At 46.1% G+C, this 20,882-nt stretch overlaps 1 protein-coding gene across 1 annotated transcript; it reads right to left on the bottom strand.

The window, feature by feature from the left end:
- Nucleotides 1-1,174: 1,174 nt before the first annotated feature.
- On the bottom strand, nucleotides 1,175-12,496 carry med29 (mediator complex subunit 29). Its single transcript, XM_041179305.1, has 4 exons — nucleotides 12,228-12,496; nucleotides 7,426-7,484; nucleotides 4,855-4,939; nucleotides 1,175-1,529 (listed from the first exon to the last, which is right to left on the bottom strand). The coding sequence occupies exons 1-4, from the start codon at nucleotides 12,483-12,485 to the stop codon at nucleotides 1,314-1,316; spliced, it is 618 nt and encodes a 205-aa protein (XP_041035239.1). The 5' UTR covers nucleotides 12,486-12,496; the 3' UTR covers nucleotides 1,175-1,313.
- Nucleotides 12,497-20,882: the final 8,386 nt, after the last annotated feature.

The raw sequence follows: 20,882 nt of genomic DNA, 5'->3' as shown, positions 1-20,882 counted from the left end.
TCAGGCATCGGTTGCTGAGCAGACCTCAACAGCAGATTGAGGATTAACTCTGGAGCCCCCATCGTGCACGCTGCTGGGTTCCTCATGCTTGCTGCACAATTTCACAGCAGCAGGGGATATTTACAGTTGTTATACGTCGGGAGTTAAACATCGGGGAGCCAGGAAAACATTTGCAGGGTGGGAATGGGTTCATGCAATGGTCCAGTAGTGCGAGATGCACCGCACAGATCAGCTTCTGCACCCCAAGCAAGGCACCCAATAGCTGGACCCCAGCAAGAGTCAAAGGCATCAGAAAGGATGCCTGGCTGAAAGGGTTAAACCACAAGGACATGTTGCATAAACTTCACTTGTGTTCCCTTGAGTTTAAGAAGCTGAGCGGTGATTTAATCGAGGTTTTTGAAATTATAAAATAATTTAGTACGGCCGAGAGAGAGGAACTATTTCCTCTGGTGATGGGGTATAAATCTCAAAATTAGAGTGAGGCTGTGCAGGGGCAAAATAAGGAAGCACTTTCAAATAAAGGGGGTGGAAATCTAGAACTTAATCCCCCAAAAGACTGTGTATGTTGGGGGTCAATCAGCACATTCAAGGCTGAGATCGACAGATTTTTATCCAGCTAGGTTAAGAAGGGTTCCAAATCAAATGGAGTTAAGGTTGGCCATGATTGAAACTGAATGACAGAACAAGCTCAAGGGGCTGAATGGCCTATGTTCCCAGCCCTTCTTTCAGGGAAGGATAAAAATTGAGTTGAACTTCATTTAGTTTCAGCCCTGACCCTCTCGCTGGTGCCCTCCTCGCTCAGTCCAACATACACCTATCAAGGTGCAGATCACCCTTTGTGCTAATGCTTCAGGAGATGCAGTTTCCTGATTCAGAACATGCTGCTTAAAGTAAAGTTAGAGGACAGGTTGAACCTGTTCAAGGAGATGAATGTTTTACACTCGCATGCTAGATGGAACGCAGGTGACACAATGACCCTTTATTGTAAAATTTCCCTAATCCTAATGTCAGTCCAGCCCGCCCCAACAAACAGGGACAGAGACAGTGTCGGCCACAAAAAAGGAGGGGAAGTGTTTGGAGAATATGTACACTGAATAGGCAGGAGGTTAAGCAGGACCTGACACTAGTCCCACCTCACACCCCTCTCCCCCCCCCCCCCCCCAACCAACCCCCAGCCCCGCCCCGGAGTGACCATGTCTGAATCCACCAGGAGACGGGAGACGGGAGACGCTGTGGCAGCTCGAGCCTGGAGTCCTGGAATTGCACATTCAAGGAAAAATGCCTGAATGGGATTGAAGGCATCCCGGAGCCACTCAGATCTGCCCCTTGCTGGCAATCCTCTTTGAGCATTCCAGGAGGGCATTATGAATGTCCTTGGCACAGGAGATCTGCGACTTGATCATACTGAGGTACTGAGTGTACGACTGGCTCTCTGTCTGCACGGTGTCTGGCTTGGTTGCAGTGGGAACCAGGTTAGGCGAGTGTTTGCAACTGTCGATGCTCTGGGAAAGACATTCAAAAGCCAGTCTCTGCAAAGGAAGGGGTACAGTCACCATCAAAAGGAAGAGAGACCAAACACACACACCCACATCCCACACTGAAGCTAATCCACCTGGAGGGCACTGCAGCTGAGTCCAATCCCTGTCTGCTTACCCACTGGGCAGCAGCAGTCATTGGAGAGGGCAGTCGGAAACATGGCTGATTCTTCATCTCCCTTAACTCAGTGGGAATACTCTCACCTCTGAGTTAGAAGGTTCCAGGCTCAAGTTCCTTGGAGGAAGGCAGTGGCATAGTGATAATGTCACTGGACAAGTAATCCAGAGGCCCAAGTTAATGCCCTGGAGACAAGGGTTCGAATCCCACCATGGCAGCTAGTGGAATCAATTAATTAGTAAAAATCCAGAACTAGAAGTTAGTCTCAGTGGTGGTGACCATGAAACCATTGTCAATTGTCATAAAAACCCATCTAGTTCACTAATATCCTTTAGGGAAGGAAATCTGCCATTCTTACGTGGTCTGGCCTACATGTGGCTCTTAAATGGCCTAGTAAGCCACTCAGTTGTAGAAAACCGCTACAAAAGGAATGAAACTGGACAGACCACCCAGCATTGACCTACGCAGTGGAAACAACAATGGCACACCCAACCCTTTGAACCAGCAAAGCCCTCCTTATTAATATCTGGGCTTGTGCCAAAGTAGGGAGAGCTGTCCCACAGGCTAGTCAAGCAACAGCCAGACACAGTCATACTCACCGAATCAAACCTTACAGGCAATGTCCCAGGTACCACCATCACTATCCCTGGGTATGTCCTGTACCACTGGCAGAACAGACCCACCAGAGGTGGCAGCACAATGGGATATAATCTCATGGCATCAGGTCATACATGGGCAAGGAAATCCACCTCCTGCTGATAACCACCTATCACCCCCACCCCCTCAGTTTCTGCATCTCCCATCCTATCAGACAGTGGATTCCAAATCACCACCACCCTCTGGGTGAAACTGTTTCTCCTCAACTCCCCTCTAATCCTTCGATCAATTTAAATCTATGTCCCCTGGTTATTGCCTTTTCTGCTCAGGGAAATAGATCCATCCAATCCATTCTATAAGCAGCCCCTTCCTAATCTTATATACCTTAATTAAACCTCCCCTCGGCCTCCTCTGCTCCAAAGCAAACAACCCCAGCCTATCCAACCTTTCCTCAGAGCTCAAATTCTCCAGTTCTGGCAACATTCTCCTAAATCTGCTCTTGTATCCTCCCCAGTGTGATCACATCCTTCCTGTAAATGTGGTGACCAGAACTGAATGCAGTACTCCAGCTGTGGTCTAATGACTAGTGCTGTACACAATTCATTCTGGCATGCCCTCCCTGCTCTTATACTCTGTGTATCAGCTAATAAAGGAAAGAATCCCATATCTAACTCTCTTGGAAAAAGGCCTAATCTAGGTCTTTAAAATTGTGAAAGGTTTTGATGGAGTGGAAATAGCAGGAATGTTTCCTCTTGTGGGGAAGAGCATAACTAGAGGCTGTCAATATAAGGCAGTCCCCAAGAAATCCAATAGGGATTTCTGCAGAAACTTCCTTACCCAGAGAGTGGTGAGAAGGTGAAACTTTTATAACAGGATAGTTGAAGCAAATAGTACAGATGTAAGTAAGGGGAAGCTAGGCAAACTTATGATGGTGGATTTAGATGAGGAAAGATGGGAGGAGGCTCGAGTGGAGCATAAAGACTAGCATGGACTAACTGGGCCAAATGGCCGGTTTCTGCATTGTATAATCCTGTGCAAACTTGTGCCCTGCTACCTTCAGGGATCTGTGGACATGCACTCCAAGGGCTCTCTGTTCCTCTACATATCTCAGTATCTGAATCTCAGTACACATTTCTTGTGTACTCCCTTACCCATTCTACCCTCCAGAAATGCATGACCTCACAACTCTCTTCATTAAATTCCATTTACCACTTTAAGCCCATGTGCAGTCTACAGCTTTCTTCCTCACTATCAACCACACAACCAATTCTTCTATCCTCTGCAAACCGGACTGCAGCGGTTCAAGAAGGTGGCTCACCACCACCTTCGCAAGGGCAATTAGGGATGGGCAATAAATGCTGGAGCCCACATCCTGTGAAAGAATAAAAGAAAACTCTGAGGCTGACACCCTTTGGTGTACGGCACTCACACTCTGTGGGGCGGCTGCTGGTCCACTTTATAGCTACAATTTCCAAATGCATCACCAGGAGCTGGGGTGATAGAGTGAGACTCAGGTGGGAGGACAAGCGAACGTATATGATGGACATGTCGTGAGGAAGCTCTGCTAAAAAATTTGAAGGACATTGAACTTTGGGCACTCTTCCTCCTGAGCTATTTTTAAAAGTTTGCGATATTAATTCGGGGCTGTGATTATTGCCATTCTTCAAGAAACCACGAGTCAAGGTAAATGTCCAGCCGAGGATACCTGGAGAGGAAAGAGATACTTGGTATATCTAAGTTAACAAAGAGCTGCTGTTGCCAGGCTAAAGACTCATGCTGATTGGCTAAAAACACCCGGCCTAAGATGAGTATTCTTCGAACATCTTGGTCTTTAAAATCTCTGTCTGAGTGACTGTGTCCGCCTTGGAAGCAGGCTGCAAGGAAAAGACTCTGACTTTGTCTCTCTCTGCTCCATCTTTGTGTTAAACCTTCCTCAGAAGTATCTCCTTGGAATAACTCATGTCTTTAGAGAGTTCGCAAAGTTGCGATAAGTCAGATTCATCAAGGACGGTTTAACCAGAAAATGCATCTGAAGGAACTTCCAGACCTACTGCAACCAGAATTCTGTTATATCAGCAGGGTCGCGATCTCTTCAAATTTTATCCTTTTAGAAGAAACTTTCCCATATTCCAGCAACTGCAGGGCCTGTGTTTGATTTGTCCTGTCTCATGTTTGTGTGTGAGTGTAACAGGGTTTGAAGATCCTTTTTTTAAAAAGGGAAAAATCGTTACACTTCTAAACTACAATTTGTATGTTAACCAGTTTATTAACTTGTGTTTTTAAAAAGTAGTTTGTTTTGTAATAAATCAATTTTTTTGTGTTTACTTGAAGGAGCCTGGTTAGAGTCCTTTTAGGCTGCAAATAACGGTACCAAAGGTAAAGAACTGACTAGTTTGGTGGGTGAATTAAACATTTAAACTATTGTTACAACCTGTGGAGAAGTGGGACTAGAATTCACTGCACGCTCCTCCCATCTCGGTCCGTAAAAATAGGGATGAGCTAACAGGGAGACTGATACAGGAGTCAGGAGAGGAGAAAACCTGGTGAACCATTCAGATAAGCACAGTCTGGTCAGTGCCCGATTTTAAATTTAGCCATACTCACCAGGCACAACTCCACCTGATCACAGAGGGCGTAAAACTCTTCTAAGCTTTTATCAAACCGCTGCAGTGCTGTGTCATTGCTCTTCCTGGAGGATAAAGGATAATGACAGTTAATGAATGAATTTATTCCATCCATTTCTGCCTTTATTCTGCCCCACTGGGAATGTTACAAATGAACTCTAGCCTGTGTGTGTTCTTGGTATTTCCACTTGGTGGCAGCATTTCCCCACTCACAATCGACAAAACGCATCAAAACCAACCCTCCACACCAGGGTTCCCCACAGATGCTGAGTAACCCTATACCAGAGTTCTCCTCAGTCCTGAGCAACTCTCGACACTAGAGTTCCCTACTGGCTCTAAGTAACTCTAGTATACCAGGTTCCACACAGGCCCCAGGTAATTCTCTACACCAGGGTGCCCCAAAGACCCTGAACAAATCTCTACACCAGGATTCTCCACAGGTTCTGCGTAGCTACAGCAGGGTTCCCCACAGACACTGCATAACTACACCAGGGTTCCCCACAGTACCTGAATAACTCTCTACACCAGGGTTCCCCACAGTACCTGAGTAACTCTCGACACCAGGGTTCCCTACAGTATCTGAGCAACTCTCTACATCAGAGTTCACCACAATACCTGAGTAACTCTATACACCAGGGCCAGAGTAATTCTCTACACCATGGTGCCCACTGGCCCTGAGTAACTCTAGTGTACCAGGGTTCCCCACAGGCACTAAGTAACTCTACACCTGGATTCCCCACAAGCTCTGAGTAACTGACTACACCAGCGTTTCCCATAGGCCCTGAGTAACTCTCTATACCAGGGTCCCCACAAGCTCTGAGTAGCTCTCTAGACCAGGGTTCACCACAGGCTCTGATTCCATGCCCCTTAGCGGGACAATTTTCCAAGGCCCAGCATCTTCCTTAGAACCACAAAATTAGTTTGATGGAACAGTGTAGAGGGCAGTTTACATTTAGACAGATTTAGACAGATCCCTTCCTACACCACAGTTCAAGAAGGCAGCTCACCACCAGCTTATTAAGGGCAATTATGAATGGACAATAAATGCTGGCCTAGCCAGCGGTACCCACTTCCTCAATGAATAAATTGGTTAAAAAGACAGATTAGTTTAATTAAGCAGATTTTTGTTCTACAAGAGAGTTGAGGGTTATGAAAGGCAGGCAGAAAAGTGGAGTTAAGGTTGACAATCAGCCATGATCTTACTGAAAGGCAGAGCAGGCTCGAAGAGCTGAATGGGCCTACTCCTGCTCCTATTTTTTTACGTTCCTATGCTGCATGTCATTGCAGGTGTCTGAAATGGAAATTGTTCCACACTCCTGGGCCAATGTTGATTAAATTCACAAAAACTGGGGATCTTGAGTAGAAAGTTTGTGCCACAGAAGCAGCTGGTAAGAGAGCAGCAGGGGGTGAATTGAGCTCAGCATCTGATCTAAGTTACTAACACCTCAGTGAGGGGCACAGAGGAAGGTGCTGGATGGCTGTGATTTCATTCTATAATCTTTGACCTTTCCAGCAACGCCAGGCGGATTTCATCTTGCGATTAACTCTTTCCTGTCCTCAAGAAGCTGACTTTTGCTGGGGTCCTGGTTCCACAGACGCCTGTGCCTCACCCTAGTGGCTGTTCTCCATGTGTGAGTCTCTGCTGGACATCCAAGGCTGGTGAATCAGCCCTGTTGTGACAGGCTGATAATTCCTCTCCTCGGGCCTACCACCAGCACTGATAGATCTAACTGTAACAACCCTGCAGCCAACTCTGATCATAGGACATAGGAAGACAGGAAATAGGAGCAGGAGTAGGCCATTCGGCCCCTTGAGCCTACTAAGCCATTCAACTCGATCATGGCTGATCGTCTACTTAAATGCCATTTTCCCTCACTATCCCCAATTGCTTTGATATCTTTACTATTTAGAAATCTATCAAGCTCTGCCTTGAACATACTCAACGACTGCACTTCCACAGCCCTCTGGGGTAGAGAATTCCAAAGATTCACCACCCTCTGAGTGAAGAAATTCCTCCTAGACTCCAACCCCCCCCCACCAGCCAAGGGAAACAACCTTCCTGCATCTACCCTGTCGAGCTCTTTAAGAATTTTGTATGCTTCAATGTCTCATTCTTTTAAACTCTAGAGAATACAGGCTCAGTCTCCTCAATCTTTCCTCATAGTACAATCCCTCCATCCCATTTCTATATACAAATATAAGAACAGGAGGAGGCCATTCAGCCCCTCAAGTCTGTTCCATCTCACATTTGGAAGACGGCTGCTGTGTGCTGCCTGGTTGCTACACAGTGCAAACCCCTCACTGTTTGACGTAATTATCGCCCTACACTTACGGGGAGGGAAACTCACAGACTAACCAACTGTACCTCCCCACCCACCCATCCCAGTCAATCCAACCCCATATAGGCTGATGATCCTGGACCACACAGGCACACTTTAACAGGAACAAAGAGAAGGCAATACCAGAACAGAGGACAGGCAGCTGAGGTGTTTCTCTTTAACAGCTGTTAGATGCCCCTCTGCCTTACTCCTTTATTAAAAATGATACTCACTGTCCGTTGTCTATGGTTGTGTTTTGGGACAAGTTCAGGGCTGCAATCCTCATGAGATTCTAGAAAGTAAACGCAAAGTTATCAGTGACATGGTCAGATTTAGTTAGCAGCCACATACACAGCCTTTTACATAACACAGCAACACAGTGAGAGCAGAATGAATCTGGAAGTTTGGCTTGGCTGCCAAGTTGAAAATTTCAGGAACTCACTTCCACTTCAGGTCAAGGGGCTAAGCTACACTCACACTACAGTGAAGTTTATACAGATACACACAAAAGCTCCACTGCACTGTGCAGTGACACTGTTGCCCACAGAGCTCATAGAGACAGACAACATCGCAACCTTTAATCACACCACCCCCCCACCCTGAGCTAGGTCAGTATGCTAACTTTTAAAGCCTAGATTTCCTTAAATTGGGAAATCACTTACAACATGAAATCATTAGAAAACATGACACCAAAAGATCATATGAATGAAAACTGCACAATATGGGGGACAGTAGTATAGTGGTAATGTTACTGGGTTAGTGATCCAGCAACCCAGGCTTCAGTTCAAATCCAACCAGGGTAACTGGGAAAATTTAAACTCAATTAATTCACTAAATCTAGAGTGAAGAGCTAGTCTCGTGACAGTCCCTTTCTGTGCCATAGTGTTCTGTTTCTAAATTTTTCTAATTACTTATTCATTCACATGATGTGGGCATTGCTGGATAGCCCATCATTTATTGCCCATCCCTAACTGCCCCTTGAGAAGGTGGTGGTGAGCTGCCTTCTTGAACCGCTGCAGTCCATGTGGTGTAGGAACACCCACAGTGCTGTTAGGGAAGGAATTCCAGGATTTTGACCTAGCGACAGTGAAGGAACGGTGATATAGTTCTAATATAAAAACAGAAAATGTTGGAAAAGCTCAGCAGGTCTGGCAACATCTGTAGAGAGAGAAACAGAGTTAACATTGAGTCCGTGTGGCTCTTCTTCAGATATATTTCCAAGTCAGGACGGTGTATGTCTTGGGGGAATTTGCAGGTGGTGGTGTTCCCAAGTATCTGCTGCCCTTGTCCTTCTAGGTGGTAGAGGTCATGGGTTTGGAAGGTGCTGTCAAAGGAGCCATGGTGAGTTGTTGCCATGCCTCTTGTAGATGGTACACACTGCTGCCACTGTGAGGTGGCGGTGGAGGGAGTGAATGTTTAAGGTGGTGAATGGGGTGCCAAACAAGTGAGCTGCTTTGTCCTGGACGGTGTCAAGCTTGAGTGTTGTAGGAGCTGCACTCATCCAGGCAACTGCAGAGTGTTCCAACGGATTTGAGCCTTGTGGATGGTGGACAGGCTTTGGGGGGTCAGGAGGTGAGTTCCTCTCTGCAGAATTCCCAGCCTCTGACTTACTCTTGGAGCCACAGTACTTATATGGATGTTCCAGTTCATTTTCTGGTCAATGGTAACCTCCAGGATGCTGATGAGGATTACAAAGTGACCAGATTGCTGTAAAAACTCGTCTGGTTCACTCATTCCTTTCAGGCCTAGCAAGCTGCTCAATTGTACCAAATCACAACAGAAAAGTCAAATAAGATTAAAACCGGACCTAATCAAAATTAGGAGAGCTGTCTCACAGACTAGTCAAGATTAAAATCAGACACTCCATCCAGCACTGATCTAGGCAACAGATAGAACAAAGACACATCAGCCCTGTAAACCCAATGAAGTCTTCTTTATGAACATCTGGGGTCTTGTATCAAAATTGGGAAAGCTGTCTCACAAACTAGTCAAGCAACAGCCTGACATAGTCATACACAAATCAATCATAACTTACAGCCAGTGTCCTAGAGACCCTCATTACCATCCTTGGGTATGTCCTTTCCCACTGGCAGGACAGACCCAGCAGAGGTGGTATACAATGGGAACGGAGTTGCCCTGGGGAATCCTCAGCATCGGCTCCAGACCTCATGAAGTCTCATGGCATCAGGTCAAACACAGGCAAGGAAGCCTCCTGCTGATTACCACTTATTGCCCTCCCTTAGCTGCTGAATCAGTACTTCTCCATGTTGAACACCACTTGGAGAAAGCACTCAGGGTGGCAAGGACACAGAAAGTACTCTGGGCGGGGGATTTTAATACCTATCACCAAGAGTGGCTCGATAACACCAGTACTGACTGAGCTGGCCGAGTCCTAAAGAACAGATACAAGAGCAAGGAGGTTATGATGGAGCTGTATAAAATGTTAGTTAGGCCACATCTGGAGTACTGTGTGCAGTTCTGGTCACCACATTATAGGAAGGATGTGATTGCACTGGAGAGGGTGCAGAGGAGATTCACCAGAATGTTGCCTGGGCTGCAGCGTTTCAGCTATGAAGAGAGACTGGATAGTTTTTTGTTTTCTTTGGAGCAGAGAAGGCTGGGTGGGGGGGAACCTGATAGTGGTATACAAAATTATGAGGGGCACAGATAGAGTAGATAGGAAGAAACTTTTCCCCTTAGTGGAGGGGTGAATAACAAGGGGGCATAGGTTTAAGGTAAGGGGGCAGGAGGTTTAAAGGGGATTTGAGGAAAAAGATTTTCACCCAGAGGGTGGGGGGAATCTGGAATTCACTGCCTGAGGTGGGGGATAGAGGCAGGAAACCTCAGAACATTTAACAAGTATTTAGATGAACATTTGAAATGCCATAGCATACAGGGCTATGGGCCAAGTGCTGGAAAATGGGATTAGAGTAGATAGGGGCTTGATGACTAGCATGGACACAATGGGCCGAAGGGCCTGTGCTCTATGACTCTATATCAGCCAAAGTGGGACTGCAGCAGGCGGTGAGAGAATGAACATGAGGTTAAAAACCTATTTGACTTCATCCTCACCAAGCTACCTGTTGCAAATGCATCTGTCCATCACAGGATTTGTAGGAGTGCCCACCACACAGTCCTTGTGGAGACAATGTCCTGTCTTCACATTGAGGATACCCTTCGTCGTGTTGTGTGGCACTCCCACCGTGCTAAACGGGATAAATTTAGGACAAATCTAGCAACTCAAGATTGGACATCCATGAGGCGCTGTGGGCCATCAGCAGCTGCAGAATTGTATTCAACCACAATCTGTAGCCTCATGGCCCGGCATATCCCCCACATTACCACTACCATCAAGCCAGGGGATCAACCCTGGTTCAATGAAGAGGGCATACCAGGAGCAGCACCAGGCATACCTAAAAATGAGGACTCAACCTGGTGAAGCTACAACACAGAACTACCTGCATGCCAGACAGCATAAGCAGCAAGTGATAGGCAGAGCTAAGCGGATCAGATCAGCACAGCCAACGGATCAGATCTAAGCTCTGCAGTCCTTCCACATCCCGTCGCGAATGGTGGTGGACAATTAACAACTCATTGGAGGAGGCGGCTTGACAAATATCCCCATCCTCAATGATGGGACAGCCAAGCAAATCAGTGAAAAAGACAAGGCTGAAGCATTTGCAGTAATCTTCAGCCAGAAGTGCTGAGTGGATGATCCATCTTGGCCTCCCCGAGGTCCCCAACATCATAGATGTCAATCTTCAGCCAATTTGATTCGCTCTGCATGATATCAAGAAAGGGCTGAAGGCACTGGATACTGCAAAGGTTATGAGCGCTGACAACTTGCCTGCAGTGGTGCTGTGCTCCAGAACTTGCTGTTCTCTAGCCAAGCTGTTCCAGTACACCTACAACACTAGTACCTACCTGACTATGTGGAAAATTGCCCAGGTATGTGCTGTCCACATAATCAGCACAAATTCAAACCCACCAATTACTACTCAGCAGCTTACTCTTGATCATCAGCAAGTGATGAACCAGCCCTATAAATACTGTAGCTACAAGGGCAGGTCAGAGATTCAGAACTGTGCACTAAGTATCTAACCTCATGACTTCGCAAAAGCTATTCATCATCATCATCATCATCAAGTTAAAAGTGTGATAGAGTGCTTCCCACTTGCCTGAAAGAGTGCAGCTCCAACAACACTCAAGAAGTTCAACACTTGAATGGCACCTCATCCATCACTGACGCACAGTGGCAGCAATGTGTACCATGAACAAGATGCACTGCAGCAACTCATCAAGGCTCCTTTGACAGCATCTGCCAAACTGATGACCTCTGCCATCTAGAGGGACAAGGGCAGCAGACGCATGGGAACACCAACACCTGCAAGTTTCCCTCCAAGTTACTCACCATCCTGACTTGGAAATATATCACCGTTCCTTCACTGTCACTTCCAAAATCCTGGAACTCTCCCTAACAGCACTGTGAGTGTACCTACAACACATGGACGACAATGGTTCAAGAAGGCAGCTCAACACCACCTTCTCAAGGGCAATTAAGTATGGGCAAGAAACACTGGCCTTGCCAGCGACACACACATCCAATGAAAGAATAAACTAATTAACCAGTTCCTTTACCAGTCTGAATGATCAGGGGCCTCACTGACATTTGATCCCTATTCCCAATGGACCCCACTGACTGATACTCCCACTGCCACAGATCAGACTGACCCTTAACCCCTGAATGGTCATGGATTTCTGACCCAAGGATGCTGAGATCCCACTGACCTTTGACCCCAGATGACTATGGATCCCACTAACCCTGGACCCCAGATAGCCGATGGATACCACTAACTGTTGGCCCCAGATGGCCATGGGTTCCAGTGACCCTTGACCCAGATGGCCATGGATCCCACTGACCCTTGACCCCAGATGGTCATGGGTCCCACTGACCCTTGACCATAGATGGTCATGGATCCCACTGACCCTTGACTCCAGATGGCCATGGGTCTCACTGACCCTCCCAGGCCGTTACCTGAAGAGAGTCCTTCAGCTGCGGGATCAGGAGTTTGAATTTGGCCACAGGGTCGTCCTGTTGCTGGGCCTGTTGTTGTTGTTGCTGTGGCAACGCCGGCTGACCGGCCTGGGCCTGAGCTGCGGCCAGCTGCTGGGCCTGGACGAGCTGCTGCTGCTGTTGCTGGACCTGAACCTGAGCCTGAGCCTGGGCCTGGGCCTGGGCCTGGGCCGCCAGTTGTTGCTGTTGTTGTTGTTGCTGGTTGAGCGGCGCCGCCATCTTCTCCCGCTCTCACGTGGCGACTCCGCCACCTCGCACTGATTGGGCCACATGGCGGCGTGACGTCAAGAACGCCGTTATCTATTGGTTAACTGCTGCGTCAATCAAACCGTTGGCCCGGGAGGATTGCGCCTGCGCTAGAGGCCACACCAGCCGGGCCACCATCTTTTATACTGGCAAACGGGCGCACGCCCGTTTTTGATACTGGCGATCCCCGGCTGGAAGCCATCTTTTGTATTGGCAAAACCGGCACCTGAGCAATTTTTGAGGGTGAAATGTTGGTATTTGGAAGATGAAAACATGCAAGGTTGTAAATGCTGTCTCTTGCAGGATCAACTTACCTCTATCTCAAGCCATAAGTTAAACCCTTCTCAAAGATCACTGCTCCCCAGCCTTCCATATTGGCCACACCAATCACAGAGTGCAGAAGAGGCCCTTCGGCCCATCGAGTCTGCACCGACACGTGAGAAACATCTGACCTGCCTACCTAATCCCATTGACCAGCACTTGGCCCTTAGCCTTGAATGTTATGATGTGCCAAGTGCTCATCCAGGTACTTTTTAAAGGATGTGAGGCAACCCACCTCCACCACCATCCCAGGCAGCACATTCCAGATCGTCACCACCCTCTGGGTAAAAAAGATTTTCCTCACATCCCCCCTAAACCTCCTGCCCCTCACCTTGAACTTATGTCCCCTTGTGACTGACCCTTCAGCTAAGGGGAACAGCTGCTCCCTATCCACCCTGTCCATGCCCCTCATAATCTTGTACACCTCGATCAGATCGTCCTTCAATATTCTCTGCTCCAACGAAAACAACCCAAGTCTATCCAACCTCTCCTCATAACTTAAATGTTTCATCCCAGGCAACATCCTGGTGAATCTCCTCTGCACCCGCTCCAGTGCAATCACATCCTCCCTATAATGTGGCGACCAGAACTGTGCACATGACTCCAGCTGTGACCTCACCATTGCCTTCCATGGGTGTGCCAAACCATAAGGAGCCAACAAAGAGGTAGCACCCAGCAGCCAGTGGGTTGTCTTTGCCTATTTTGTGAGCGATTGGTAGTGTTGCTCTCCAAGTGACCTGAATGTTCACGGATTCCCAGACTTTTAAACTCAACCCACAAATTACAGGTTACCAACCCTCCAGGATGGGGGTCTCCAGGAATAGCCTCCGACTAATTGAGTGAGCAAAACTCGGGAGAAAAATTATAGGAACATTAAACAAAATGATGCATTTTTGCATTTTCTTTGATGACTTCTTATTGGTTAAAAATACTTCTGTGAATTCAGACACTCTAGAGGACTGGTATCTGCTACCTGTGTGTATTTTCCCAATAGTCATTGTATTGAGGATAGATTTGGCACATAAATAGTCATCAGTTAACAAATTTAGCATGGTAAATACACAATCCAGCAAATAAATTCCTTATCAAATGGTATTTTTATTTTCATAATATCAGGAATTAAAAGGTGCAATCAATTACCCATTTTTTATAAATAAGACATTCATCTACCACAATTTGTCTAGAGTCACTTAAGGATGTAAAAACCATAGGAAGCTTATGACAAAGAAAGAGGCCACTTGGCCCATTGTGTCTGCGCCAGCCAAAAAACGAGCCATCCAGCCTAATCCCACTTCCCAGCAGTCGGTCTGTAGCCCTGCAGGTTATGGCACTTGAGGTGCAGATCCAGACACCTTCTCAATGAGTTGAGGGTTTCTGCCTCTACTACCCTTTCAGGCAGTGAGGTCCAGACCCCCACAACCCTCTGGGTGAAAAGATCTTTCCTCATCTCCCCTCTAATCTTTCTACCAATCACTTTACATCTATGCTCCCTAGTCACTGACCTGTCTGCTAAAATAAATAGGCCCTTCCCATCCACTCTATCCAGTCCCCTCACAATTTTGTACATCTCTCTGGTGCAATTAAATCCTTTCTGTAATGAGGTGGCCAGAACTGCACACAGTACTCAAATTGTAGCCTAATGGTTTATACAGTTCCAGCATAAACTTCCTGCTCTTATATTCTATGCCTCGGCTAATAAAGGAAAGGATTCCATATGCCTTCTTAACCACCTTATCCATCTGTCCTATTACCTTCAGGGATCTGTGGACATTCACTCAAAGACATTCACTTCCTCTACACCCCTCTGTATCCTCCCATTTATTGTGTAATCCTTTGCTTTGTGTGACCTCCCCAAATGCATCACCTGACATTTCTCTGGGTTGAATTCCATTTGCCATTTTTCTGCCCACCTGACCAGTCCATTGATATCTTCCTGTCGTCTACAGCAATCCTCCCCGTTATCTACCACGTATCCAATTTTTGTGTCATCTGCAAACTTCTTGATCACTCTCCCAACATTTACATCAAATCATTAATATATACCACAAAAAGGAGGGCTAGTACTGAGCCCTGCGGAACCTCACTGGAAACAGCCTTCCAATCACAAAATATCCATCACCATTTGTTTCCTGCCGCTGAGTAAATTTTGTATCCAATTTTGCTGTAACCTCCTTAATAATGGATTCTTGCACTTTCCCTAAGACAGATGTTAGACTAACTGGCCTATATTTAAATAGATATATAGTTATAGTTATACAGTTGTGGTTATATAGTTTTATAGTTATATCGATATATTCAATAATTAATACTTAAACAGCCAGGCCATTTGACTTCATACAAAAGTCATTTGCATCAGATTCAACTTTTTTTTATATTTGCCCCTGGAAGGTGAGCCTCACTGGAAGGTCAGCATTTATTGCCCATCCCTAATTGCCCTTGAGAAGGTGGTGGTGAGCTGCCTTCTTGAACTGCTGCAGCCGATGTGGTGTAGGTACATCCACAGTGCTGTTAGGGAGGGAGTTCCAGGATTTTGACCCAGCGACAGTAAAGGAACGGCCGATATATTTCCAAGTCAGGATGGTGAGCGGCTTGGAGAGGAACTTCCAGGTGGTGGTGTTCCCATCTATCTGCTGTCCTTGTCCTTCTAGATGGTAGAGGTCATGGGTTTGGAAGGTGCTGTTGAAGGAGCCTTGGTGAGCTGCTGTAGTGGATCTTGTAGATGGTACACACTGCTGCCACTGTGCGTTGGTGGTGGAGGGAGTGAATGTTGAAGGTGGTGGATGGGGTGCCAGTCAAGTGGGCTGCTTTATCCGGGATGGTATCAAGCTCTTTGAGTGTTGTTGGAGCTGCACTCACCCAGCAGTATGGGGAGTATTCATCACATTCCTGACTTGTGCCTTGTAGATGGTAGACAGGTTTTGGGAGTCAGGAGGTGAGTTACTCGCCGCAGGGTTCCTAGCCTCTGACCTGCTCTTGTAGCCACAGTATTTATATGGCTGGTCCAGTTCAGTTTCTGGTCAATGGTAACCCCCAGGATGTTGATAGTTGGGGATTCAGAGATGGTAATGTTGTTGAATATCAAGGGAAGATAGTTAGATTCTCTTTTGCTGGAGATGGTCATCGCCTGGCACTTGTGTGTCGCAAATGTTACTTGCCACTTATCAGCCCAAGCCTGGATATTGTCCAGGTCTTGCTGCACATGGACATGGACTGCTTCAGTATCTGAGGAATCATGAATGGTGCTGAACATTGTGCAATCATCAGCAAACATTCCCACTTCTGACCTTATGATGGAAGGAAGGTCATTGATGAAGCAGCTGAAGATGGTTGGGCCGAGGACACTACCCTGAGGAACTCCTGCAGTGATGTCCTGGAGCTGAGGTTTCCCAAGCTTTATTGTTTTGAATGCATAAATATTAAAGCAGAGGCAACAGTAAAAAAAACACTTCAATGTGCAGCAGCAGGGTTTACAGATTTATCATTATACATTATATACTTATATACATTATAGACTTAAACACTTGATTGTGTAAAAATGTCACAATCTAATTTGATTAAATAAAAGCAGAAAATGCTGGAAATACTCAGCAGATCAGGCAGCATCTGTGGAGAGAAACAGTGTTAATGTTTCAGGCCAGTGAACTTTCATCAGAATTTGATGATGTGCATTTAAAATTTGCCAGCGTTTTGGTCACAGGACCTTATAATCGTAAGTCTCCATTTGTTTTGGACAGTCAGGTCATGGCATCTACCACAGCCTCTGACAAATGTCATACTCAGGATTAGATGTTGCCCCCCCCTCAACATTCTGGGGATCTTTCCCCTTCTTAGCCTTTGCTTCTCTCCTTGGTCTACTCGTGTTCCTGCTTCTTATTCTCTTATTAAGGCAGAGGTGGATTGATTCTTGTTAGGCAAAGGTTATCGGGGGTTAGATAGGAATGTGGAATTCAAAACACAAACAGATCAGCCATGACTTTACTGAATGGTGGAGCAGGCTCGAGGGGCCGAATGGTCTACTCCTGCTCCTCTCTCTTCTATCCTTGTTCTTCTCTATGTTCTTCGATTGAGCAGCATGTTACTGGTGAACTCTGAACTCCATGGCCAGGTGGAAGGACTATGTTGAGCTGAGGAACAAGGCTGGCAGCCATCGAACATTCAGATGGCAGGTGAAGCTGTTGTATTCCATGAACTTCACCTCAGAATGTTCATGAGACACCGCGTTGATTCGCGCACTGGGAGTTTGAATGGCGCAGGAAGTGCCAGCGACTGTGGAACTTTCTCTCGGGCCTTCGTTAGTTTTGAAGGGGATGGTCCCTGTCCACAGAGCACACCCAGAACATCAAATATCAATGTGGCTGCCCTGCAATGAGGAGAAGGGTGGGAGTGGGCGTGGGAAGCAGTATGGAAACAGCTGTATCTTTGGGGATAGAATGCTTATATGTGAATTTGGAAGAAAGTGCTGCTCCTTATTCTGACTGGAACTGAAATTCTGAGGGCTCTGGTCACTAAGACCAGTACAGCCTCCCGTCAATTCATTGAAACTATGACCAAGTCTTTCTGCCAACTCCAGCATGATGCCACTACCAAACACACCTTCCCTTCACCCCGCCCCCGTCGGCATTCCATAGGGACCGTTCCCTCCGGGACACCCTGGTCCACTCTTCCATCATCCCCTACGCCTCAACCCCCTCCCGCGGCACCTTCCCATGCAGTTGCAGAAGGTGCAACACCTGCCCCTTTACTTCCCCCCTCCTCACCGCCCAGGGGCCCAAACACTCATTTCAAGTGAAGCAGCATTTCACTTGCACTTCCCTCAATTTAGTCTACTGCACTTGCTGCTCCCAATGCGGTTTCCTCTACATTGGAGAGACCAAACGCAGACTGGGTGACCGCTTTGCAGAACACCTTCGGACTGTCCGCAAGCATGACCCAGACCTCCCTGTCACTTACCATTTCAACACTCCACCCTGCTTTCATGCCCACATGTCCGTCCTTAGCCTGCTGCATTGTTCCAGTGAATCTCAACGCAAACTGGAGGAACAGCACCTCATCTTCCGACAAGGCACTTTACAGCCTTCCAGACTGAATATTGAGTTCAACAACTTCAGACCATGAACTGTCTCTTCTATCTTCGCCCCTTTTTAATCCTCTTTTTTTCAATATTTATTGTTAAGTTTTTATATATATTTTTCCCCCATCTATTTCTATTATTATTTTTTAAATTTTATTTCCATTCATTGTTTTATTCCCACCTTTTGGCCTATTTTGATCTTTTCTCCCATACCGTCCCCTCCCCCAACTCCAGCCCCACTAGGGCCATCTGTCACTTGCTCATCCTGCGTTTCTACTCTCAATGTCACTATTAGCATCTCCTTTAGCCAGTATCACCACCCTTTCGACCTTTTGTTTATGACATCTTTTGCAATTTCTCCTTTGACTCCCCCTATCACTGGGCATCTGTCCAGCTTCACCTGTCCCACCCCTGCCCCCCCCCAACCACCTCCCCCCCCCACCCAAACAGTATATATTTTACCACATTTTTGCTTCTCTTTAGTTCTGAAGAAAAGCCATACGTACTTGAAACATTAACTCTGACTTTCTTTCCACAGAGGCTGTCAGACCTGCTGAGTTTTTCCAGCAATGTTTGTTTTTGTTTCAGATTTCAGCATCCGCAGTATTTTGCTTTTAACCAAGTCTTTCGCCCTGGTTATAAAATCACAGTACGAATTATGAGGCAGAGAGCTCTGTGTTTCTCCAATTCCAGCCTCTTGCATATCCCCAGTACTCATCGCTCGAACCTTGATGGCTGTGCCTTCAGCTGTCTGGGTCCCAAGTTCTGGAATTCCCTCCTTAAATCTCCACACCTCTCTACCTCTCTCCAGGCAGTCCTTAAAACTGCCCTCAGTGTCTCTTTATGTGACTCAGTGTTAAATTTAGTTTGATGACGCTGCATTAGAATGTCTTGGGGCATTTTACTACATTATGGATACCATATAAACATTCATTGCTGTTGCTCTTTACTTACAAACTTACACAGGGTTAGCAGAAATTAAAACACATTTTGTAGCTGAAGCTCAGCCAATCACTCGCACAGGAACAGTACATGATTACGTTGCCCAAGAATAAACAATAATTACATCTTACTCTGCATTTCAATGCAAAATAAATCAACATTGGAAAATGTTTTTCTTAATTAAAAAAATGATTTACTCTGTAAGGAACATATCTTTTTATTTTCTGTTGGATTGTGGATTAAAATTACAATGGCTGCAGTTTGAAAGACATGTCCACTGGAACAGGATGTGGGATGTATACAATGTTGCAATCCTGGAACAGAGTGTGCCATGAAAGGCTGGATGGTGCCAGAAAGGAGTCCTGGACTAAGGGAGCTGCCTGACAACAACATTTTAATTGGCTCCTGACCAGGTTACCAGGACTTGTGTGAGAGCTCCTAACCAGAAAGGAACAAAACCTAAAACCTCTTTTACCTGTGTGTAGAAGATTCCAGTAATTCCACAATAATAGCTAGCTGTTAATTTTCTCTCTGAAAACCCCTGTCAAGAGGCAAAAGGGTTTGAGACATTGAAAGGCAAGTGCTCAACCAGTGAACTAAATACTGAAAGTGAAGACCACCTCGTGTCATCAACAAGAACTGAAAGGAATTTGGAAGACATCAACCAAAATCAACCCATCGAGTCCTGTACCCCAGGATTGGTGCTATTGAACTGTTTAATCCCACCCTTAAAATCCATGTTTTTGTGTGTCTTATGTGTCTTGTGTGTATGTATAAGGATTTAACAAGGGGGTAGAGTTTAAGTTATAGTGTTAGAAATGAGCAATTCATATTTCTTTCTTTTGCCACTGGTTAGCGATAGTTTGTTCAATAAACAGTTATTTACTTATTAAGTTTACAAACCTGGTGCTCGTATTCTGATAACCTAAATTAAACCGTTCAGCAGAATTGGGGCAATTTGGTGGTTTGGTCAAACTTTTTTGCATTTGGCGTGGCTCAGGGAACAGTGGGGCTTAATATTACAGTGCACTGTCTGCAGTGAGTGGTGCCAACTGACAATATTACAACCAATACTAAAGCAAAATAATGCAGATGTTGGAAATCTGAAATAAAATGGAAAATGCTGGGAATATTCAGCAGGTCCAGAAGAATCCGTGAAGAAAGAACAAGAACAAGAACAAAGAAAAGTACAGCACAGGAACAGGCCCTTCGGCCCTCCAAGCCTGCGCCGATCATATTGCCTGTCAAACTAAACATTTCGCACTTCCAGGGTCTGCATCCCTCTATTCCCATCCTATTCATGTATTTGTCAAGCTGCCTCTTAAACACCACTATCGTACCTGCTTCCACCACCTCCTCTGGCAGCAAATTCCAGACACTCACTACCCTCTGCGTAAAAAACTGTTCCCAGCCTTCTAGCCCTTATGAATGCTTCCCTTTTCTTTTTGACTAATCTCACAATATCCTTCGTTATCCAAGGTTCCTGAAACTTGCCATACTTATCCTTCATCCTAGCAGGAAGATGCCGGTCCTGAATTCTTATCAACTGACGTTTGAAAGCCCCCCACATGTCAGTTGTTGATTTGCCCGCAAACATTCACCTCCAGTCTAGATTCCTCAGTTCCTGCCTAATATTGTTATAATTAGCCTTCCCACAATTAAGCACCTTAACCCGAGGACTCCTGTTATCCTTATCCACCAGTACCTTGAAACTTACTGAATTATGGTCACTTTTCCCGAAATGCTCCCCTACTGAAACTTCGACCACCTGGCCGGGTTCATTCCCTAATACCAGGTCTAGTATTGCCCCTTCCCTAGTTGGACTATATACATATTGTCTCAGGAAGCCCTCCTGGATGCACATTACAAATTCTGCATCATCCAAACCCCTAGCACTAAGTGATTCCCAGTTAATATAGGGAAAGTTAAAATCACCCACCACAACAACCCTATTGCTTTTACATCTTTCCAAAATCTGCCTACATAACTGTACCTCAATCTCCCGCTGGCAATTGGGAAGCCTATAGTAAACCCCC

This window comes from Carcharodon carcharias, chromosome 34, assembly GCF_017639515.1.
Source record: "Carcharodon carcharias isolate sCarCar2 chromosome 34, sCarCar2.pri, whole genome shotgun sequence".
NCBI classification, from domain to species: domain Eukaryota; kingdom Metazoa; phylum Chordata; class Chondrichthyes; order Lamniformes; family Lamnidae; genus Carcharodon; species Carcharodon carcharias.
This window is presented reverse-complemented; position numbering and strand designations above follow the sequence as displayed.

Bases quoted from the DNA above. Each gene is read 5' to 3' on its own strand.
- med29 (XM_041179305.1), bottom strand. From the start codon at position 12,485: ATGGCGGCGCCGCTCAACCAGCAACAACAACAACAGCAACAACTGGCG. The intron at 7,485-12,227 runs GTAACGGCCTGG...TTTACTTTCTAG, and splicing joins AGCTGAAGGACTCTCTTCAG to AATCTCATGAGGATTGCAGC. The intron at 1,530-4,854 runs GTGAGTATGGCT...CTTCCTTTGCAG, and splicing joins ATCAGGTGGAGTTGTGCCTG to AGACTGGCTTTTGAATGTCT.